Raw genomic sequence first — 24,878 nt, 5'->3', positions numbered from 1 at the left:
CTATGTGGAATTGTAGCCCTGTTATCTTACAATCTTGTTAAGTCACTAATAAACAATTAATAATAAAAACTCTCTAGATAGATGATAGAATTGCCATATATTCTTTTAGTCAACTAGATTTTCACCACTTCATATTGTACTAATTTTTACACATATTTATACCTCATTTAAGAGAAAATAACTTGATTTTAAAGGTAGACTTAAGACATTATTGGGACTAATTTATTTCAGGACTGATAATATTGGACCATGACTCCAGAGTGCCTTCAAGTCCCTTCTTAGAATACTCTCTCTCAGCTGGTCTTGTTTGTCTGGCGGCTTGAGGTCTGCTTTTCAGAGTCTTACACGCTTCTATGCAGCCACTACATCAACAGATCATTTAAAAGATGAGTCAAAGAAAAAAATCATCCTGATGTTCTGATGTTAACTCATCTCAAAAAGAAAAAAAATAATAGAGCTTTAGACAATTCCTGATGCTTTTGACTATGACTTTGATTAAAGGATTAAAAAAGTGAATTTGAACTGGAAACACTAAGAAAAGACTGTTTCCTTCCTTCCTTCCTTCCTTCCTTCCTTCCTTCCTTCCTTCCTTCCTTCCTTCCTTCCTTCCCTCCCTCCCTCCCTCCCTTCCTTCCTTCCTCTGGCTTATGGCGGTGCAGGGGATTGAACCTGGGACTTTGGAGCTTCAGGCACAAAAGTCTCTTTGCACAACCGTTATGCTATCTACCCTCCGCCCAGAAAAGACCATTTTCATAACCATTCAAATGAATCCAAATTTGAAAAGCAAATGCACAAGTGTTTTTGTGCAGTGGCATCTTTTATTGACTTAAGGATTACTGTATTATGCAAAATGAACACCAGGTTTAGGAATATAAGATTCTCTTACTGATAATAAAAGATATATGTTTACAGCATTGGGTATATTACATACTACAATATTCTCATATTGCAATAATTATTACTAATAATATGATGTTTTTGACCTATTTAAATAATTATATCTACAAATAGCCTCTTAATTATTAACTTAAATATGGAATTTGTTTTATTCAGAGATCTAGAAGCTTATTTCAAAAATATTGCAATTAAAGTAGGTAGATAAAATGTCTAATTAATGAAAGGTCAACTGGTAAAATCAAGATGGGTGGTAAAGGGCATCACTACAATGGTAATGAAAAGTCATTTTCCACTTACCTAAAACAGAACTCAGTTCTTCTACCACAGTATTTAGTTTGATCTCTCCTCTGTCTATTAGAAAAAGTAAAACATAGATCCTGATAAATTCCAGCTCAGAGGAAACCGTGTGATATAATGCCCTTAATTTTGTTAAGTGAAGCCTAGGTGGAGAATACTCATTCTATCTTATCCTTTAAAGGTCTTAATTCTTGTACTTCAATGGGTAGCAGACTAAGGCTGCTTGAGCCGTAAAGTTTATTTCTGGAAAAATATTTTTTAAAGCTTTTTGAACAAGTCTTGTTTCTAATTTCATTTTTTTCTAGAAAAGACTGGCAAAATATAACTGGTATACTTTAAAGGTATACTTTAAAGGTATACTCTAATGATTCTATGTTATTTTCTTAAAGATCTTTCAAAATATTTATTTATTCCCTTTTGTTGCCCTTGTTGTTTAATATTGTTATTGTTATTGATGTCATTGTTGTTGGACAGGACAGAGAGAAATGGAGAGAGGAGGGGAAGACAGAGAGGGGGAGAGAAAGACAGACACCTGCAGACCTGCTTCACTGCTTGTGAAGCAACTCTCCTTCAGGTGAGGAGTTGGGGGCTTGAACCGGGATCCTTACTCTGGTCCTTGCGCTTTGCGCCATCTGTGCTTTGCAACACCTGCGCTTTGCACCACCTACGCTTAACCCGCTTCACTACCGCCCGACTGCCTCTATGCTATTTTCTATACTGAAAGCAGAGAATTCTAGGGAAAGGAGGATGCACTGTGCAGTGAACACTGGACTAAAGATTTAAGTTTCACTTTTACATTAAATGCCATGTAAGAAGTGGAAAGATGATTTAACTAGGCTGGCTGGAGTTAAAAACTTTGACTTTTGATGCCTGAAATCTGAGGATATAGTAGTGAAATAAAAAAGATGAGAAGATTCTGATCCTTCTATGGTTGGAACAGAGTCTGTGAAGTGTGGCACTAGGTGGTGGCTTACTCTGGTCTTCACCTGCAGGGAAGCTTCATGAGTGGTGGAGCAGTGCTGCAGGTATCTCGATTGTCTCTCCTTCCTCCCACTTCCTTTTCTGCCTTTCCCCCTCTATGATAAAAAATAACCAACAGGAGCAGTGGAGTTGTACAGGCAGCAAGCTCCACTGATGACACTTACAAAAAAGTGGACAATGTTATGAATTGTTCATAACACTGGTGAACCAAGGCCAAATATCAAAAGGCCAAATACTAGTCCGGAATCTCTGAAATCCCAATTATTTTCCTCAGCTAGGTTGGAACTTGAAGGAAAAGTGTTGGGTGGGATGAGTTATAAAGAGAAGCAAGAATGTTGGTTGACCCCAAACATAGGTGAAACTCCTGAGATAGTCAGAAAGGAGGAATGCAAGGGGTGGTTTACTGCACCAATATGAGGGACACTAGGGTAAAAATGGAAGGGGGTGCTGGGAGGGTTGGGCCCCTAAGTTGGGGGTGAGAGTATCTTGCAGACAACTATGATGCAGAGCTTAGAAAGGGAGATCATGTGTAGACAATTGTGCTGTAAATTGTGTTTGCTAATGGATAAGAAAATATAGGGGGGAAATAAGACGGGGGGTTGGGGGGGAAGATATGGACAGAATCTTCACCGAATGGCCAACAGATACATAAAAGAGGCTCAAAGTCATTGATTATCAGAGAAACTCAAATAAAGACCACAATGGGATACCATTCCCCACGTATGAGAATGTGATGTATTAGAAAGGACAGTAACAACAAATTTTGTCAAATATGTGGGGAGAAAGAATGCTTCTACACTATTTGTGGGAATTCGAATTGGTCCAACCTCTGTGAAAAACAATCTGGAAACTTATCAGAACACTAGAAATGGATCTACCCTATAACCTGGTAACTCCTCTCCTAGGGATATATTCAAAGAAAGTAAATATGCTCTTCCTAAGAGATCTATGTATACCTATGTTCATAGGAGCACAACCCCCTTTTTCATTGTTGTCTTCTTTATTAGTGACTTAATACTGATTGACAACATTACCGTGTAACAGGGGTACAACTCCACACCACTCCTACCACCAGAGTTCAGTGTCCCCACTCCTTCCTTGGAAGCTACAGCAGTTCTCCCAGGGTTGCAGATATGGGTTAACTATTATTTTTACAATGGTCTATTTTTGTATAAATTTGGCCTTTTTTTATAGGTCCCATCTTCTATTCTTTTTTAAAAATATGTATTTTTTTATTTTCCCTTTTGTTGCCCTTGTTGTTTTATTGCTGTAGTTATTATTGTTGTTGTTGGATAGGACAGAGAGAAATGGAGAGAGGAGGGGAAGACAGAGATGGGGAGAGAAAGACACCTGCAGACCTGCTTCACGGCCTGTGAAGTGACTCCCCTGCAGGTGGGAAGCTGGGGGCTCGAACCGGGATCCTCATGCTGGTCCTTATGCTTCACGCCATGTGCGCTTAACCCGCTGCGCTACTGCCCGACTCCTTTATTCTTTTATAAGTCACAGACACAACAATGACTACATCTAAATGTCCCTCCATTCTCCCTCTTTTCTCTCTGGGTCCTGATGGAGTTGGAGTTCAGAGACCTCTTGTCATTCCCCCTAGCATTTCTCCCCCACTGGGAGTATGGATCAAAAAAAATTTTTTAATTCTTATTTATAAAACGGAAATATTGACAAGACCATAGGATAAGAGGGGTACAATTCCACACAATTCCCATCACCAGAACTCCATACCCAATCCCCTCCCCTGATAGCTTTCCTATTCTTTATCCCTCTGTGAGTATGGACCCAGGGTCATTATGAAGTGTGGGAGGTGGGAGCTTCTTTAATTGCTTCTCCACTGAACATGGGCGTTAGTAGGTCAATCCATACCTCCAGTCTAGCAGCACATTTTGTAACAGCTCAATCTTGGAGGCAACCCAGATGCCCAATGAAAGATAAGTGACTAAGAAAGTTGTGATATATATATATCTGTTATAGTATTACTCAGCTATTAAAAATGATAGAACTATCTCCTTTGCCTCATCTTAATCGAGGAATAAATGAGACAAGCCAAAAAGAGAAGGTTGAATACTGAATGATCTCATCCGTAGGTAGAATTTAAGAAACACAGACAGAAATGGAAAGCGCGTGGCGCAATGTGGCACAGCGAGTGACTCCGGGAAGGAGAGAATGGCTTGAGGGCAGACTTTAGGGTCCCGATGACGTGAGAGGACCTAAGTTGAGGGTGAGAGTGTTTTGCAGACACCTCTCGTGGGGAGATGAGGACTTGTGTCTATGTGTCAACAACTACTGTAAAAAAATCTGCCTCTCCCCCAACAAAATGTTTAAAAAGGGTTAATGCTTCCCTTCAATAGAAAAAAAGAGTCTATGATACTACTTATATGTGAACTCTAAAAGAAAACTGAAATCACAGAAACAGAGAAGGGTAGTGTTTACCATGAGCTGAGGCCTGAAGGAAATGGGGGATGCTGGTAAAGGGTGTACATATATAGTTATAAAGTAAATAGTCTGAGGATCTAAGTGTAGAATAGTGATTATGGATAACTATACTGGAAAACTGCTGATTGTAGATGTTTTTTTTAAAAACATTTTTATTATATATCTTTATTACTGGATAGAGACAGCCAGAAATCAAGGGCATAGGGAGAGACAGAGTGACACATGCAGCAATGCTTCACCATTCGCAAAGCTTTCCCCCTGCAGGTGGGGACTGAGGGCTTGAACCTGGGTCCTTGTGCACTGTAATATGTACGCTCAACCAGGTGCGCCACCACCTGGCCCAAATCTGTAATGCTGTTACTATAAATGAGAAGAGCAATTATTTGACTAGATGAAAGTGACAGCTTACGCTACAGTGGCAATCACATTGCAATATTTGTGTATTAAATCAACAGGTGGGATTTTAAGCTTATACAATTTTGTATTTTGACTAAATCTCAATAAAGATGGAAAAAGAATAAATACTACTTAAAAGCCATAAAGGTGATTACAGTTCTTACCATCCACTGGCAGTCTTTCCATCAGGTCCATGAATTCTCTTTCTGTGATGTTGATTCCCATGTTTTCCAAAAGAGTATCCAGCTTACTGGTATCAACATTGCCTTCTAAGTAAGAGACCAGAAATGAACACAATAAGGTGAAATAATTTTCTAACTAAACCACACACTTACTCTGTTGTGTTGTTATTCTTCCTCACGGAGTATGTGTTTTATTGTAATAACAAATTTCATTCATCTTTAGCACTATCCTTAAGATTTTTCAAGACAAATACCCAAACAACACTCTAGTCTTGTCTATTAGAGAATAAAATTTAGAGCTCACTACCTACAATTTTCTGTTGGAAATATTCAAGAGTGAAGGTAGAGATGTCTGACAAAATATTTTGCAAAGCAGGAATCATTTCTGTTCTCTATACTTTCAAGTTATTTGTCTCTATTTTTTACTAAAACCCTTATTTAACAGCCTTCATACTTCAACGTTTACTTTGTATTTGAAAGTTAGTTTCTTTGGGATTGAGTTAGGAAAGTCCAAGAAACTTAACTACTTTTCTGGCAGTTAATAGCACAGAACAGGAAGCACAAACACTCAACTATATAGGAAATGAAGATCCGTATCTTAATGATACAAAGAATTCCAGGCCGAGTCTTTTTATCTCTTCACAAGCACTCTCACCTTTCAGAGACTTTACGCCCTTCAGCATCCTTTTCAGATAGACTTTTCCATCATCTATAAAAACAGAATATTTAGAAATGGACTCAGAAAAATGATATTTTTTATTTTCAGAAAGAAGGAGCTTAGAAATATTTTTCTAAGGGATGTTTCAAACACAAGGATAGTAGGTATGTCAAAATGTTCATTTTCAGTGGTAAATGAGATAACACAAGTCATAATAATGAAATGCTCATTTCCCCACCCCATCCATAGTGAAAATGCAGAAAAAAAAATCAATTCTCAGATGCTGTTTGTGGGAGTTCACATTACACTGTTCATAAAGGAAATGTGGCAAAAATATATCTTACAGTTTTTTTTAATTTCTGAAAATATTTATCCATAAAATTGGCAAATAAGAAAAGAACATATATTCACTGATGGTAAACTGGAAAAATACCTCAAAATTTTTACAGTACTACCAATTTGAGATGGGAATAGAGATAGTCTTATTTTTATGTGTTTTACATATAAAATGTTTCATGTTTAGTTGTACTGTCAGGGTTCTATGATGAACAAACAAGTTAGCATTGTGAAGAGATAATTTACAAATTAATATGTTAACATATTCTTTATCTTATAAGCAACACATGGAATTATATTAAAAGGTTAATTATTATCCTTGGGTTGTGGAATTAAAAGCATTTTTTAATCTTTGCAGATATAATTAGATTATTCTTATTTTTTTAAATTTGTGAGTAATAGTGGGTTACAAGATGATAAGATCTACACAGAAACTTTTCAGGTATATAATATAGGATTATTAGCTATAAACACTATTCTACACATAAGATCCTTGGACTTAGTTACTTTGTAACCAGGAATGTATGTCCTTTTACCTGGCCTTTGACCAGAAACTATCCAGATTTATGATCCATTTTGATTTGGTGTATGGTGTCAGGTGGTGGTCTAGTTTCACTTTTCTATATGTGGCTGTCCAATTTTAGTAGCATCATTAAAAATTTATTTATTTTTCAGACACCATGTTGTAGATGCTACCATGACACCAACCTGACTTCCCCGGGCAGACAACCTCATCATTGCTTCCTGAAACTCCATCTCTCTAGAGCCCCGCCTCACTTGGGAAAGAGAGAGACAGGCTGGGAGTATGGTTAGATCTGCCAACACCCATGTTTAGTGGGGAAGCAATTAGAGAAGCTGGAACTCCCACCTTCTGCAACCCATAATGATCCTGGGTCCATATTCCCGGAGAAACAAAGAATTGGAAAGCTTCCAGTGAAGGGGATGGGATATGGAACTCTGGTGGTGGAAGACATATGCAATTTTACCCCTCTTATCCTATGGTTTTGTCGATATTTTCTATTTTATAAATAAATTAAATTAAAAACAAAAATTTGTTTATTTTTGGTAGAGACAGAGAGAAACCAAGAGAGGAATGGGGAGATAGAGAAGCAGAGAGGATGGACACCTGCAGCTTTACCACTTGGAAAGATTTTCCCCTGCAGGTGGGGACCAAGGGCTTGAACCCTGGTCTTTGTGTATTATAGCATGGGCACTCAACCAGGTGTGCCACCACCTAGTCCCCTCAGCACCACTTGTTAAGAGACCTTCATTGCCCTACTGAATGGTTTTGGTCCCTTTGTCATGTATTAGGTGGTTGTATATGTGTGGGGTCATTTCTGGGCTTTCATTCTGCTCCATTGGGCCAGTATCCATTTTTATTCTTGTACCATGCTGTTTTGACTAACATTGTTTTGTAGTATAAACTGAAGTTGGGGAGTATAAAAGCATTTTTAATTTTCTCCAATTTCTTGTAATTTCATCTAATAGGGGAGTTAATAATTCTTGTCTTTGCTCAATGTACAACATTATTTACTTATTGGTATTTATTGGCATTCCTCTGCTGCATAAACACATAAATGAAGTATTTAGCCTTTTGTCTTCTCTTTACTTCTGTTTTCATTCTCCTTTTTCAAACCCTCTTTTAAAATACAGCTGACCAATAATTTGAGGGCTGCATAAGAAATGGTTTTATATCAACTTGTAACTGAAAGAGTTAGATAGACAATTAAAAAAAAAAAAAAAAGCAGGGGCCGGGTGGTAGCACACCAGGATAAGTGCACATGGCGTGAAGCTCAAAGACCAGCGAAAACCCCACTCTCCACCTGCAGGGGGATCACTTCACAAGCAGTAAAGCAGGTCCACAGGCGTATCTTTCTCTCTACCTTTGTCTACACTCCTCTCTCTTGATTTCTCTGTCCTGTCCAATAACAACAATAATGACAACAACAATAAAATGAAAAAAAATAGTCACAGGAACAGTGGGTTCATAGTGCAGGCACTGAGCCCCTCAGTGATAACCCTGGAGGCAAACAAACAAACAAACAACAAACAACCCCAAACAAACAAAAAGCAAGCAAACTGTTTCTCAGACTTGTGAAAACTATGGTGGTTGTCTTTGGGAGGTGGGAGGGTGGAGAATCAGAATATTGGCGGTGGGTGTGGTGTCTATACACTGTAATCTTATAATCCTTAACTTACTATTAATAACAAATAAAAATGAATTTAAAAATGTAAAAAAATTGTAACGGTGATTCTTTTCTTTGTACTAGGTCTAGTTTTTTATAGTTTCCAAGAATTTTTAGTTTATTTGGGAACTTTTCATATAGTGATTCAAAAATCAAACTTCCTAAACAATTCAAGACAGCACCCAGACTTACCATTAATTGGCAGAGTCTTTATCAAGTTGAAGTGCTCAGTAGGCATGAGCTCAACCCCTAAGTTTTCCAAAATATCTTCAAGTTCACTGATATTAATTTTGTCTCCTTTGAAAGAAAAAATGGAATGTTGACACATGACAATTTTAGGACACTAAAATAATCTAAAATAATGAAAATCTGGCTCAAAAATGCCACTTTCACATTCATAACTTTATATATTCCAGTGGTATTTACAATAAGGACAGTGAGACAGAACTTATTCCTTGGTTATAGAACATTCTTTGTCTAGTGTAAGACACCACGAAAAGAAAATCACATTATATAATTGGTCAGTACTTTAGGGTATGTAATCATTTTTTTTATGTTGAACAATGTGGCTATAATTTAAACAAAGTTATTGACTTAATTTTCTAAAAGAATTCTAATTTTTCTATAATCTGTGATTATAGGGATTTGGTTATTTAAACTAGTAGTAATACACTGCAGAGCCCGCAGCGGCTGGGGTTAGCAGGAATGAGTACAGTTGGCAGTAGTAAAGTGGATAGCACATTTCGTTACCAGAGAGAAACACAGCAGGTGCTGATTAAAGGGACTTAGAGCCAGGGTTGCCATATCTTACAAAACTTAACTGAGAGAACAGGATTCAACTCAGGGTAGCCAACTTGTGACCTCTGATTTAAACTAATAAAGGTCAGGAATCGCAGAAATTACAACTTATCACTCAAACATCATCCTATTTTCTTTTTGTCATCTCTGGGGTTTCACCATTCCATGCTGACTTTTTCAGATAGAGTGAGTGGTCTGGGAGGTGGCGCAGCGGATCCCAAACATGAGGTCCTGAGTTCAGTCCCTGGCAGCACATGTAGCAGAGCTATGTCTGGCTCTTTCTCTCTCTCTCTCCTATCATTTCACACGAATAAATAAATAATTAAGAAAAGAAAGAGTGAGAAGACAGGGAGGCTCAAGGAGGGAATAGAAAACACCGATGCTTCCTTCAGTGTGGCAGGCGTCAGACCTGCCTGGCCATGCATACGCTATCAAAGTCAGTTCTTTGCCAACCCACTCAACTTACTGTTAAGTGTCAGTTCTAAATGACCGAATGTCCAAGGCAAAAGAAAGTTTCAATGCAAATATTTCATTATAAATATGTGAAATATTGGCATTAACACAGTTTTTTGGTGTACAGTTGGAAAAATATAATAGAGTATAGCACAAGATTAGAATTAAACTGAAAATGCTTTACCAATACCTTACCTGAAAAAGATCTCACTTCATTCATCAGCTTTGCCATGCCAACTTTACCATTAACTATAAGACAAGAATAAACAGAACATGACAATGAGACTATGGAAATGGTGCTGCATCTAGAAGATAACCTAATAGTGTTTATTTGTTCCAGAAAAATTAACCTTTTAATGGTACAAACTTCTATCTACAAAATAAATCATGGGAATACAGTACATAGTAAGCTGACTCTAGTTAATAATAGCATATTTGAAACCTACTAAGCAAATAGATCTTAAAGTTCTCATCAAAAAGAGACTATAGTTATATATGGCAATGAATGTTAAATATAATTATTGTGATCATTTTTACAATACATAAACATATTGAATCATTATGTTTGTTGTCTACCTAAAACTAAATATTTTTGTTATAGAACTAAGTTTAATGTCAATTGGCCCTCAAAAGACAAAAAAGAATCTGGTTACACACTCACACATACACTCACACTCTCACATACACACACACACACACACACACACACACACACACACACACACACACACACACTTTATAAGATAGTAGAAGAGGAAAGGTTAAAGTTCAAATGAGAATAAACACAATTATTTCATGAAGACAATTAATAGCACAGCATCTCTGATGCATTATTCTTTGCACCACATGGCTTAACCCACTGCGCTACCACCTGACTCCCTGATGCATTATTCTTAAGCAGCCCATAGTTTCTGAAAAAGAGAAGCATTTTCCTTTACAAAAGATTCCATGTAAAAAAAATTCCATGTAGATGGAAACATCTTGCTGACACAAAAGGAATTATAGAATAAAATACAGTTACTTTAAGAATTCAATTTGTGGATCACCTGGTTAAGCACACACAGTACTAAGTGCAAAGTTCCACACAAGGATCCAGGTTTGAGCCCCCAGCTTCCCACCTACAGTTTCGGTGTCAGTACCAGTTAAGGTGAGGGCAGAATGGAAAGTGTGTGTTGCCCAACCAGACTACTACAGATAACTGAACCTGACATGGAATAAAGCTGAGCTTCCCAAATGGAGTTTTGATCTGGCTTTGAATATAGATTGCAATGGTGTAGATTTAGCTAGATCCTTTTGACTGACAGAAGGGCTCTCTACCATAAGCTACTTCATCAGGAATTTCTACTGAAAACTCCAGGAAACTCTTTTCCATCAAAATACTCCAAACTTATTTAACTGAAAAGGAATCCATTAATTAATTGATAATAAAACCTGTGTGATGGAGACAAATTTAAACAAGTTAGCTGATCATTGTTCCCTTACTTATGTTATTCTTACTCTCTTATACATTACTTAGTGAAAAATTTGGAAAGTCTTCTGCAAACACAGAGACTAGAACATGCCTCAGATTGCTCTTACTATCACTGCCTAACTGTCTGCCTTTTGAGACTCAGATGCTGCTGATCTCTATAGGATGCTGGATGATAGATAGCAAGCCTGGGGCTCTAGCTGTGTCTTAGAGGAAAGGACAGACAGGGAAGCACCTGAGAGGTGCAAGAGCACAAAAAGAATTGTTTCGGAGCTACGAGCAGCAGATCGCTTTCTCTCCTCTCCTCTCCTCTCCCGGATCAACTAGGAATACCAAAGGAGACCACCAGGACCAAAACAAGACAGGACTAGAATGACCACAGGAACCCAGTAAATCACCCGTGAGTACAAACATGCGTGGCTGGTGACAGAGAGGAGAGAGGGGCCTAAGGAGAGATTAAGTGGCTGCTTACAGTTCAACAGTTTACCAGTGGAGACACCACCTCCAGTCTGCTCCACACAAGGGGACAGCTGAAGGGAGGAAAGGACTTCCCAGAGACTCACTAAGTGCAACTCTGAGTCTCCATTGCTACTACCCTCAGAATCTGGAGCAGCAACAGGGAGGGACACCAGGGGACAGAGATCTAACTGGGAAACTCAGGAGAAGACCTATACCTCGGTGGCATAGCTGAGGGGCTGTGAAAGTCTCTTTGCATAACCACTAGATTATCTCTGCCACACCCTGCTTTATCTCTTGGTCAGGAGTCAGTGATTAAGCTAAGAAGCCTATTGATAGTTTAAAAGCCCTCAGGCTCCCATAGCCTACAGGGAAGAAAAAAAAAAAAGAGGCTTTTACACCACTGAGCTCCAACTCAGGGATTGAAAAAACTGTTAACATATATAAAATGGTTAAAACAACAAGAAAAAATATTGGAGACTCGAACCAGGACAAGAGTCCAGCTAAAAGTCCTCCAGAGGGAGAAGCACAAAACAACGAGTTCAACATCCAAACATTAGCTAAGGAAATAATAACAGGAGTGAGTAAAGAATTCGAAAAAATTGTAATCAGAAATGCAGGAACAACAAATGAGAATATGGAAGAAAATTCTAATTATCTCATGGTTATTAGAGAGCTGAAAGCTGAAATCGCTGAGCTAAGAAGGCAACTAGCTGAACAAGCTAAAACAGTATCAGAGCAGGGCAACAAAATAGATGAACTCCAGAAAGCAGTAGAGGGCAGAGAGAATAGAATCTATGAGGCTGAAAACAGAATTAGCAAGATTGAGGATGAATTAGAGACAACTAAAAAAGAAGTAAAAGATCTCAAAAAGAGATTAAGAGATGCTGAAAACAACAACAGAGTCCTATGGGATGACTTCAAAAGAAACAATATACGCATTATTGGCTTACCAGAGGAAGAAAGAGAAGGGGAGGAAGAAAGCATTCTCCAGGCCATAATAGCTGAAAATTTCTCTAGTCTAGACAACACCAAAGACATAAAGATTCAAGAAGCCCAGAGGGTCCCAAACAGAATTAACCCAGACCTAAAGACACCAAGACATGTCATACTTAGATTGGAAAGGAATAAGGATAAAGAAAGGATCCTCAAGGCTGCAAGAGAAAAACAGTCACCTACAAAGGAAAACCCATAAGATGAGCAGCAGACTTCTCCATACAAACACTACAGGCCAGAAGAGAATGGCAAGATATCTATCGAGTGCTCAATGAGAAAGGTTTTCAGCCAAGAATACTATATCCTGCTAGACTGTCATTCAGACTAGATGGAAGCATCAAAACCTTCTCAGACAAGCAAGAGTTGAAGGAAGCAACCATCACCAACCCTGCCCTGAAAGAAGTTCTGAAAGGTCTCCTATAAACAACCAGACCACCACAAATAGGACATATATCAAAACACTCTAAAACCCTATAAGAATGGCGTTAAAATATCTTCAATCTTTGATATCAATAAATGTCAATGGCCTGAATTCACCTATTAAAAGACACAGAGTAGGAAGATGGATCAGAAAACACAACCCAACAATATGTTGTCTACAGGAAACTCACCTAACTCAACAAGACAAACACAGACTTAAAGTGAAAGGATGGAAAACTATCATACAAGCCAATGGCCCACAAAAAAGGGCAGGAACAGCTATTCTCATATCTGACATGATAGACTTTAAAATAGATAAGATTAAAAAAGATAGGAATGGACACTACTTAATGCTCAGAGGATCAGTCAATCAAGAGGACTTAACAATTATTAATATCTATGCACCCAATGAGAAGCCGTCTAAATACATCAAACTTCTACTGAAATAGCTACAGCAATATATTAACAGTAACACAATCATAGTAGGGGACTTCAGCACCCCACTATCTCAACTTGACAGATCATCCAGGAAGAAAATCAGTAAAGACATAAGGGAGCTAAATGAAGAGATAGATAAACAAGAACTATTGGACATTTTCAGAGTCATTCATCCCAAGAAACTGGAATACACAATTTACTCAAATCCACATGGATCATTCTCAAGGACAGACCATATGTTAGGTCACAAAGACAGCATCAGCCAATTCAAGAGCACTGAAATCATCCCAAGCATCTTCTCAGACCACAGTGGAATTAAACTAACACTTAACAATCAACAAAAGATTAGTAACAGTCCCAAAATGTGGAAGCTCAACAGTACACTTCTTAACAACTTCTGGGTCAAAGAGGAAATCAAGGAAGAAATCAAAACGTTTCGAGAGTTCAATGAAAATGAAGACACAAGCTATCAAAATATTTGGGACACAGCTAAAGCAGTCCTAAGAGGGAAGTTCATAGCTATACAAGCACACATTAGGAAACAAGAAAAGGCACAAATAAGCAGCCTGATTGCACATCTTAAAGACCTAGAAGAAGAACAACAAAGGAATCCTAAAGCAACCAGAAGGACAGAAATCACTAAAGTTAGGGCAGAAATAAATAACATTGAGAATAGGAAAACCATACAAAAGATCAATGAAAGTAAATGTTGGTTCTTCGAAAGAGTAAACAAAATCGACAAACCTTTAGCCAGACTCACAAAACAAAAAAGGGAGAAGACCCAAATAAATCGGATAGTAAATGAAAGAGGAGATATCACAACAGACACTGCAGAAATTCAACATATCATGCGAGGCTTCTATGAACAACTATATGCCACCAAGCTAGAGAACCTGGAAGAAATGAATGATTTCCTAGATACTTACCAACTTCCAAAACTAAGTAAAGAGGAAGTGGATAACATGAACAGGCCCATCACAGCTAATGAAATTGAAACAGTTATCAAAAATCTTCCCAAAAATAAAAGTCCTGGACCAGATGGTTTTACAAATGAATTCTACAAAACCTTCAAAGAAGAACTAATACCTCTACTTTTAAAAGTCTTCCAGAAGATTGAAGGCACTGGAATACTCCCTGCCAGCTTCTATGAAGCCAACATCACCCTGATACCAAAAGCAGACAGGGACACAACCAAAAAAGAGAACTACAGACTAATATCTCTGATGAACATAGATGCGAAAATATTGAACAAAATTCTAGCCAACCGGATACAGCAGTATATCAAAAAGATTGTTCATCATGACCAAGTGGGGTTTATCCCAGGCATGCAAGGTTGGTTTAATATACGTAAATCAATCAATGTGATCCACCACATCAACAAAAGCAAGACCAAAAACCACATGGTCATATCAATAGCTGCAGAGAAAGCCTTTGACAAAATACAACATCCCTTTATGATCAAAACACTACAAAAAATGGGAATAGATGGAAAATTCTTCAAGATAGTGGAGTCTATATATAGCAAACCTATAGCCAACATCATACTCAATGGTGAAAAACTGGAAGCATTTCCCCTCAGATCAGGTACTAGACAGGGCTGCCCACTATCACCATTACTATTCAACATAGTGTTGGAAGTTCTTGCCATAGCAATCAGGCAGGAGCAAGGAATTAAAGGCATACAGATTGGAAGAGAAGAAGTCAAACTCTCCTTATTTGCAGATGACATGATAGTATACATGGAAAAACCTAAGGAATCCAGCAAGAAGCTTTTGGAAATCATCAGGCAATACAGTAAGGTGTCAAGCTATAAAATTAACATTCAAAAGTCAGTGGCGTTCCTCTATGCAAACACTAAGTTAGAAGAAATTGAAATCCAGAAATCAGTTCCTTTTTCTATAGCAACAAAAACAATAAAATATCTAGGAGTAAACCTAACCAAAGAAGTGAAAGACTTGTATACTGAAAATTATGAGTCATTACTCAAAGAAATTGAAAAAGACAGAAAAAAGTGGAAAGATAGTCCATGTTCATGGGTTGGAAGAATTAACATCATCAAAATGAATATATTACCTAGAGCCATCTACAAATTTAATGCTATCCCCATCAAGATCCCAAGCACATTTTTTAGGAGAATAGAAAAAATGTTACAAATGTTTATCTGGAACCAGAAAAGACCTAGAATTGCCAAAACAATCTTGAGAAAAAAGAACAGAACCGGAGGCATCACACTCCCAGATCTCAAACTGTATTATAGGGCCATTGTCATCAAAACTGCTTGGTACTGGAACATGAACAGACACACTGACCAGTGGAATAGAATTGAGAGCCCAGAAATGAGCCCCCACACCTATGGACATCTAATCTTTGACAAAGGGGCCCAGACTATTACATGGGGAAAGCAGAGTCTCTTCAACAAATGGTGTTGGAAACAATGGGTTGAAACATGCAGAAGAATGAAACTGAATCACTGTATTTCACCAAATACAAAAGTAAATTCCAAGTGGATCAAGGACTTGGATGTTAGACCAGAAACTATCAGATACTTAGAGGAAAATATTGGCAGAACTTTTTTCCGCATAAATTTTCAAGACATTTTCAATGAAACGAATCCAATTACAAGGAAGACTAAGGCAAGTATAAACCTATGGGACTACATCAAATTAAAAAGCTTCTTCACAGCAAAAAAAAACCACTACCCAAACCAAGAGACCCCTCACAGAATGGGAGAAGATCTTTACATGCCATATATCAGATAAGAGTTTAATAACCAATATATATAAAGAGCTTACCAGACTCAACAACAAGACAACAAATAACCCCATCCAAAAATGGGGGGAGGACTTGGACAGAATATTCACCACAGAAGAGATCCAAAAGGCCGAGAAACACATGAAAAAATGCTCCAAGTCTCTGATTGTCAGAGAAATGCAAATCAAGACAACAATGAGATATCACTTCACTCCTGTGAGAATGTCATACATCAGAAAAGGTAACAGCAGCAAATGCTGGAGAGGGTGTGGGGTCAAAGGAACCCTCCTGCACTGCTGGTGGGAATGTAAATTGGTTCAGCCTCTGTGGAGAACAGTCTGGAGAACTCTCAAAAGGCTAGAAATGGACCTACCCTATGACCCTGCAATTCCTCTCCTGGGGATATATCCTAAGGAACTCAACACATCCATCCAAAAAGATCTGTGTACACATATGTTCTTGGCAGCACAATTTGTAATAGCCAAAACCTGGAAGCAACCCAGGTGTCCAACAACAGATGAGTGGCTGAGCAAGTTGTGGTCTATATACACAATGGAATACTACTCAGCTGTAAAAAATAGTGACTTCACCGTTTTCAGCCGATCTTGGATGGACCTTGAAAAAATCATGTTGAGTGAAATAAGTCAGAAACAGAAGGATGAATATGGGATGATCTCACTCTCAGGCCGAAGTTGAAAAACAAGATTAGAAAAGAAAACACAAGTAGAACCTGAACTGGAATTGGAGTATTACACCAAAGTAAAAGACTCTGGGGTGGGTGAGTGGATGGGAAGAATAAAGGTCCATGAAAAATGATGAATGACATAGTGGGTGTTGTATTGTTAAATGGGAATCTGGGGAATGTTATGCATGTACAAACTGTTGAATGTAAAGCATTAATTCCCCAATAAAGAAATAAATTATTTTTTAAAAAAAAAGAATTGTTTCATAGAAAACAGTATGTCTTAGAATAATGTTGGCTTCTGATCTACTTGGTCTGGGCTTTTGAGAGAGTCCGCATATCAAATACACAGCCTATATATTAAAAAGACTCAAGTCTGTGTTTCAAAAACTTAACTAGTGATTTATATGACTACACTTTACTAGGAGTGTAAATAAACACCATTCCCACCACCAAAATACTGTGTCCCTTTCCCCCCATCCCCCCCCCCCCCGTCCCTACCACCCCAGGAAGCCGCATGTCCACCCTCCCCCTCACCACAGGGTTTTTACTTTGATGCCCTACTTTTAATTTAGTCAGATCTTGCTTTTAGTTTCCCTTTCAGATCTTCTTTCTCAACTTCTGTTGATGAGTGGGATCATCCCATACTCATCATTTATCTTTCTGACTTAGCTCACTTAACATAATTCCTTCTAGCTCTGTCCAAGATGGGTCAGAGAAGGTGGCTATATAAGATACTAGGTACTATACAGCAAACCCTAACAAAAGGACTTTTCAAAGTTAACCCAATTACCAAATAATGTGATGATAACATTAACCATCCATTGTCTTTTTGAACCCTAAGACAGCAGGAACCTCACATCTTCAGCTCAGACTGTGTCCAGAGACTTCAGGTGTGGAATGACAACCCTTCAGCTTCATTACTCAGGTGAGACCTTTCCTTTCATAGTATTCTCTAATTCTATCCCAGGTGGATCACTTTCTAACAAAGTCCCAAAACCTAGATATACACCAGGTTCTGTGAGAGAGAGCATATGTTCACACGTATCCATAAACTAGTGCAAAATATATACTGGAAAGCAGAAGTACACTAGAGTTTGCAGTGAGTACCCCCCCCAACACTTCCTCTCCACTATTCCAACCTTTGGGTCCATGATTGCTCAACAATTTGTTTGGCTTTGTATGTTAACTCTCTTTTCAGCCACCAGGTTCCAGATGCCATCAGGATGCTGGCCAGGCTTCCCTGGACTGAAGACCCCACCAATGTGTCCTGGAGTTCCGCTTCCCCAGAAACCCACCCTACTAGGGAAAGAGAGAGGCAGACTGGGAGTATGGACCGACCAGTCAAAGTTGGCATAGTATTTTCTTTTCTTTTTTATTTATTGTTTATTGCCACCAGGGTTATTGCTGTGGCAACCATTTTTTTCCCTTTTTCTTTCTATTTTATTGATACCAGAGAGAGAAATTGAGAAGAGAGGGGGAGATAGAGAAGAAGAGAAAAAGAAAGACATCTTCATACCTGCCAACATTACTTTTTATTTATTTATTTTTTATTTAAGAAAGGATAAATTAAGAAAACCATAGGGTAGGAGGGGTACAACGCCACACAGTTCCCACCACCCAATCTCCATATCCCCTCCCCTGATAGCTTTCCCATTCTCTATCTCTCTGAGAGCATGGACCCAGGGTCATTGTGGGTTGCAGAAGGTGGAAGGTCTGGCTTCTGTAATTGCTTCCCCGCTGAACATGGGCGTTGACTGGTCGGTCCATACTGCTTCACCACTCATGAAGCGTCACCCTTGCAAGTCGGGAGTGAGGGCTCAAACCTGGGCACTTGAGCATGGTGATGTGTTCACTCAGCTGGGTGTGCCACCCACCACCTGGCCCTTTTTAAATTTTTATCTTTATTTATTTATTGGGTATAGACAGCCAGAAATTGAGAGGGAAAGGGGTAGGAGGGAGGGAGAGAGACAGAAAGACACTGCAGCCCTGCTTTTCCACTCAGAAAGCTTTCCCCCTGCAGGTGGGGACCAGGGGCCCACACCCAGGTCTTTGTACATTGTAATGTGTACACTCAGCCAGGAGCACCACCACCCATCCCCCCCTTATTTTCTCGGGTTATTTCTGGTTTGTTTTCATAGGTATTCACTGTGTTTGTTTTCTTTTTTTTTCAGGGATCAAATATAAGTTTATTTGACTCAAATGTTTATATTATTTCTTTTTTAATATTTATTTTATTTATTTATTCCCTTTTGTTGCCCTTGTTGTTTTATTGTTGTAGTTATTATTGTTGTTGTCATTGTTGTTGGATAGGACAGAGAGAAATGGAGAGAGGAGGGGAAGACAGAGAGGAGGAGAGAAAGACAGACACCTGCAGACCTGCTTCACCGCCTGTGAAGCGACTCCCCTGCAGGTGAGGAGCCGGGGTTCGAACCGGGATCCTTATGCCGGTCCTTGAGCTTTGCGCCACCTGCGCTTAACCCGCTGTGCTACAGCCCGACTCCCATGTTTATATTATTTCTATCATATTATATTAACCTTGAGAAAATCAAAATTTCATTTATTTTAAACAAACTTAATGTCAATATGTTAATAAATGCCATGCTTTTTAACTTCAGTATCACCCTATTGAGGGAATATTGATTTACAGGATCACTGTTGTAATGAAGGTACAGATCCAGATTTTTTAAAGATAGGTGTCAGTTCAGAGCATAAGGTCCTGGGTCCAAGCCCCCAGCCCTCACATAGAATGGGAAGCTTCACAAGTGGTGAAGCAGTGCTGCAGAAGTCTCTTTACCTCTCTCTCCTGCCCTCTCAGTATCTCTGTCTCTATCAAAAATAAACAATGAAAAGAAAATATTATATATAAAAAAGATAGGTGTCAGTACACCATGCCCTCCACCAAACCACAATCTCCCTAATTAATTTTGAAGTTTCAGAAGTGGGTCATTCCATTAATTCACATAGTCCTCCTTTCATTTGATGTCATATCTAGGTATTACTTTATGATTGACAACAAAATGCTCTCTGATCCTCATAAACCCTTTCCCCAAAAATATTTTTTTTTACTTTTATCCCTCCCCTCACTATGCAACCACAATGGATTAGAAATTGGAAATGTAGAGCTCCTTTTATGTTCTCCACTTACCACCATGATATCTTTGGAATTTCTTTAATTTCCCAACACTCACAAATAACTCTCCAATTTTACTGAAGTAATTGAGAACATTATAATTTATCTTAAATCATCTTCCCTCTATTTCAAGAGTCTTTATCTAGTACATAGTATTAGACATTCCATCACAGGTTATTATTTTAGCTCATCAAAAGCAAGGAAGTGTCTGTTTAATCATATCTGTTTTTTCATAGCCTTAGGAGAATAACCATTTCTGATTACCCATTGGTCTTACAAGGGTCACGCAAGTCACAATGTCCTCAGGCTGGCTTCAGAATTCTCATTATCTATAGAATTCTAGATGCCAACATTACTGTTATAGATATTGTAAATTAGACACTTATTTGACCCCTACTTTGTACAGAATAACAAATTCTCTAAACTTCCAGAGCACCTGGGAGACAAAAGAAAATAAATGGAGGTATCATACACCCCAACTGCAGTTTATACTACAAAGCAATGGTGATTAAAATAGCGAGGTACTGGTGTTTATGAGTTGGATCATCCCATACTCGTCTTTGTCTTTCTGACTTAGCTCACTTAACATAATTCCTCCTAGCTCCATCCAAGATGGGTCAGAGAAGGTGGGTTCATTGTTCTTGATAGCTGCATAGTATTCCATTGTGTACATATACCACAGCTTTCTCAGCCATTCATCTGTTGTTGGGCACCTGGGTTGCTTCCAGGTTTTAGATATTATCAATTGTGCTGCTATGAACATAGGTGTGCACATATCTTTTTGGTTGGGTGTTATGGAGTCCTTAGGGTATATCCCTAGGAGAGGAATTACTGGGTCATATGGAAGGTCCATGTCTAGCCTTCTGAGAGTTCTCCAGACTGCTCTCCACAGAGGTTGGACCAATTTACATTCCCACCAGCAGTGCACAATCTCTCTAGCATTTGTTGCTGCTGTCATTTTTGATATATGCCATTTTCACAGGGGTGAGGTGGTATCTCAGTGTTGTCTTTATTTGCATTTCTCTGACAATCAGTGACCTAGAGCAATTTTTCATGTTTGTTAGCCTTTTGGATTTCTTTCATAGTGAATATTCTGTTCATATTTTCTGCCCATTTTTGGATGGGATCATTTGCTTTTTTGTTGCTAAGTTTGGTGAGCTCTTTGTAGATTTTGGTTATTAGTTTCTTGTCTAACGTATGGCATGTGAATATCTTCTCTTATTCTGTGAAGGGTCTCTTTGTTTGGGCAATGGTTTCTTTTGCTGTGCAGAAGCTTTTCATTTCATGGGCCTTGGAACCCGCCTCCCCAGATTCCTACCCCACTAGAGAAAGAGACAGGCTGGGAGTATGGATCCACCTGTCAACACCCATGTTAAGCGGAGAAGAAATTACAGAGGCCAGACCTTCCACTTTCTGCATTCCACAATGATCCTGGGTCCATACTCCCAGAGGGATAAAGAATAGGGAAGCTTTCGGGGGGGGGGGGGGACTGGATATAGAGCTCCGGGGGTGGGGTGGGCACTGTGTGGAAATGTATCCTTCTTGTCCTGTAGTCTTGTAAATATTTCCATTTTATAAATAAAAATAATAAATTTTAAAAAACAGCAGGGTACTGGGATGAAAAGAGTCACTTGGATCAATGGAACAGAATCAACAGCTTAGATATGAACCCACACATACACAGCCACCTAATACATGATAAAAGGGCCAAAACCACTCAATGGGGAAAAGCAGTTACCTCAGCTAATGGTGCTGGGAAAACTGGACAGTCACATACAGAAGAGTGAACCTAAGCTACCTACCCCTTACCACCATGCACCAAAATCAGGTCAACATGGATCAAAGACCTGGATATTTGAGCAGGAACTCTAAAACTTCAATCTTTGCCCCCTCCTTGAATGAAACACGAAGGAATAGTGTTGGGAGGAATAAGTCAGGAAGAGATGGATGAATGCTGGAGTTTCTCACTTGTAGGGCAAAACCTGGGACACAGGGGCAGAAAGAAAGAACACAAAATAAAATTTGGACTGAGGGTGGTGTAATGCACCTAAGCAAAGACTCCCAAGAGGTGCTGAAGAATCTGGGTTGGAGTGGGGGAGGCATTTTAGGCTCTAAGTTGGGGGGTTTGAATGTTTTGTGGATACTCCTTATGCATCGCTGGGAAATTGTACCCATGTGTAAACAATTGTGCTGAAACCATTAGCCGCCCCCCCCCCCCCGCCCCAGTATTGGGGCAGGGAAAGCATGTTGTTCTCTGATACATGTATGTAAGAATATGGGAAGGCTGGGGCTGGGTGGTGGTGCCACCTGCCGAGTGCATACTTTACAGTGTATAAAGACCCAGGTTTGAGCCCCCAGTCCCCACCTGCAGGGGGAAGCTTCACGAGTGGGGAAGCAGTGCTATAGTCCTTTACTCTCTATCTCTATCTCCTCCTTCTCTCTCCATGTCTGGCTGTCTGGCTGATAAATAAATAAAGATAATAAAAATATTTTTTAAAAAAGAATATGGAATGGAAAAGCTATCAGGGGAGGGGGTGGGTTATGGAGATTGGGTGGTGGGAATTGTGTGGAGTTGTACCCCTCCTACCTTATGCTTTTGTTAATTAATCCTTCCTTAAATAAAAAAAAAAGAAAAAAGAATATGGAAAGAATGAGTTAAAAAAGCAGAGATCTCTTGAAATCCTTCTCTACTTTGTACATAGAAACAATGAAAGAGATATGCTTGTCCTTTTGACCTCAGTTATTTTTTATTGTTTTTATTTATTTATTAATAGATATACAGAGAGAAGATGAGAAGGAAGGGGAAGATAGAGATAAAAGACAGAGAGACACTTGTAGCCCTGCTTCACCACTCGTGAAGCTTTCCCCCTCAGGTGGGGACCAGGGACTTAAACCCCTGTCCTTGCACACTGTATTGTGCACACTTAACCAGGTACAATACCACTTGGCCACAGTTTTCTTCTCTGGATTTTTCAGAATCCCTTATTGATGCCAAATATATATTCTATTTAAAAAATATTTATTTATTCCCTTTTGTTGCCTTTGTTGTTTTATTGTTGTTGTTATGAATGTTGCCATTGTTGGATAGGACAGAGAGAAATGGACAGAGAAGGGGAAGACAGAGAGGGGGAGAGAGAGACAGACACCTGCAGACCTGCTTCACCACCTGTGAAGCGACTCACCTGCAGGTGGGGAGCCGGGGGCTCAAACGGGGGGCTTGTGCTTTGCGCCATGTGCGCTTAACCCGCTGCGCTACTGCTGGACTCCCAAATATATATTCTTAATGACTATTGGTTTGTCAGAAAAGTTGTGAGGCATAGAAAAACAGAAAAACATGACTTTTCTAAAAAAACTAAAAAAAAAAAAAAGTATAGTCACAGGCCTTTTGGAATATAACTAAAATATGCCTACTAGCTATCTACAAAACAGAGACCCCTCAACCCTTTATCTGCACTATTCCAGCCTGTAGGTTCATGATTAGTCAACAACTTGTTGGGCTTTATATGTTAATTCTCTTTTCAGCCACCAGGTTCCAGATGCTGGCTAGCATGATGCCAACCAGACTTCCCTGGGCAGACAACCCCACCAATGTGTCCTGGAGCTCCGATTCCCCAGAGCCCTGCCCCACTAGGGAAAGAGAGAGAGAGAGGCTGGGAGTATGGATCCACCAGTCAACACCCATGTTCAGCAGGGAAGCAATTACAGAAGCCAGACCTTCAGCCTTCTGCATCCCACAATGACCCTGGGTCCGTACTCCCAGAGGGTTAAAGAATAGGAAAGCTATCAAGGAGGGGATGGGATACGGAGTTCTGGTGGTGGGAATTGTGTGGAGTTGTACCCCTCTTATCCTATGGTTTTGTCAATGTTTCCTTTTTATAGATAAATTAAAATAAAAAAATGAAAAATATGCCATGACTTTTCTGACAACCAAATACTATATACAAATATTATACATAGTATATATGAAAGATTTTCTATAGGACTATGATATTTAAAGATCTCACCTCCAACTGGTAGGTTTTGTGTTACATCTTTAAGCTCCTTTTCAGTAAGGTTTATGCCCATCTTTTTCAAAACTGTATCCATTTTCTTGGGGTCAATCTTTGCTCCTTGTGAGAAAAGATACATATGGAAAAGTTATACCCAGAATAAATTTTATCCTCAGTATACCATTTTTTATTATTGTTTCCAGGGACTGATTTTTTTTTTTCTCAGAGACAGGTAGATAAAAAGAGGCAGAGAGAGACGTAGAGTGATGGAAAGAAACCACAACACCCATACTACTTTCAAATCTATTGGGGCCACACTTAGAGAACTAAGTGCCACAATTTTTTACAGTGAACTGATCACTTCTCACCAAGTTCTAGCAAGGTGACAATAACTTCAATATTTCTAGTCAATTCTAATGCTGTCTTCTATTTATTGTGTTTACTACTATAGTTACCTTAGTTTAGACATGATGAGTTTCTATTACGATTGAAATATTTTATGTAAGATCAAAAGTTAAATTAACTACTAGTGATAAAACAAATGATGTTATAGTTGGCAGATGTAATGAAGGTGGTTATGCAAAGATGGAAATGTGGGAGCTGCTTCTTGCTCATCTCATTAGTCTTACATCCCTTCACTTCTTTGGAACCTTTCTAGCTCTTGTTCTGCTTTTGTCCAAATGTCAGACTAGTAGTCTCCACTAATTAAACTAACCAAAAATGTCTTCATTTTTTCTTTACTTTTGCTATGCAAACTGAGTTCTGATAATTGCTCATTTTTTCAGAGTTTAGAAAATCCCAAAAGAGCTTGTGAGTTGTTTTTTTCCTTAAGCTTGGGAGTTCTTTTACAGCATATGAAACAACCTCCTGACAAACAGGTTGATCTACAAAGGCACAAAGTCACACCATAATTAAA

At 38.9% G+C, this 24,878-nt stretch overlaps 1 protein-coding gene across 1 annotated transcript in view; it reads right to left on the bottom strand.

Annotated features, from left to right (window-relative positions):
• Positions 1-24,878, bottom strand: part of LOC132541787 (uncharacterized) — a 148,406-nt gene that overhangs the window by 33,278 nt on the left and 90,250 nt on the right. Inside the window, exons 27-32 of the mRNA XM_060202484.1 lie at positions 23,978-24,082; positions 9,825-9,878; positions 8,571-8,675; positions 5,854-5,907; positions 5,181-5,285; positions 1,195-1,248 (exon numbers count right to left, since the gene is read on the bottom strand). Of these exons, the coding sequence (XP_060058467.1) occupies positions 1,195-1,248; positions 5,181-5,285; positions 5,854-5,907; positions 8,571-8,675; positions 9,825-9,878; positions 23,978-24,082 (477 nt within the window). The remainder of the gene's footprint in view (positions 1-1,194; positions 1,249-5,180; positions 5,286-5,853; positions 5,908-8,570; positions 8,676-9,824; positions 9,879-23,977; positions 24,083-24,878) is intronic.

The sequence above is a fragment of the Erinaceus europaeus genome, chromosome 12 (genome assembly GCF_950295315.1).
Source record: "Erinaceus europaeus chromosome 12, mEriEur2.1, whole genome shotgun sequence".
In the NCBI taxonomy this organism is placed as follows: domain Eukaryota; kingdom Metazoa; phylum Chordata; class Mammalia; order Eulipotyphla; family Erinaceidae; genus Erinaceus; species Erinaceus europaeus.
Note: the sequence above shows the minus strand (reverse complement) of the source record. Positions and strands in the feature narration are given on the sequence as shown.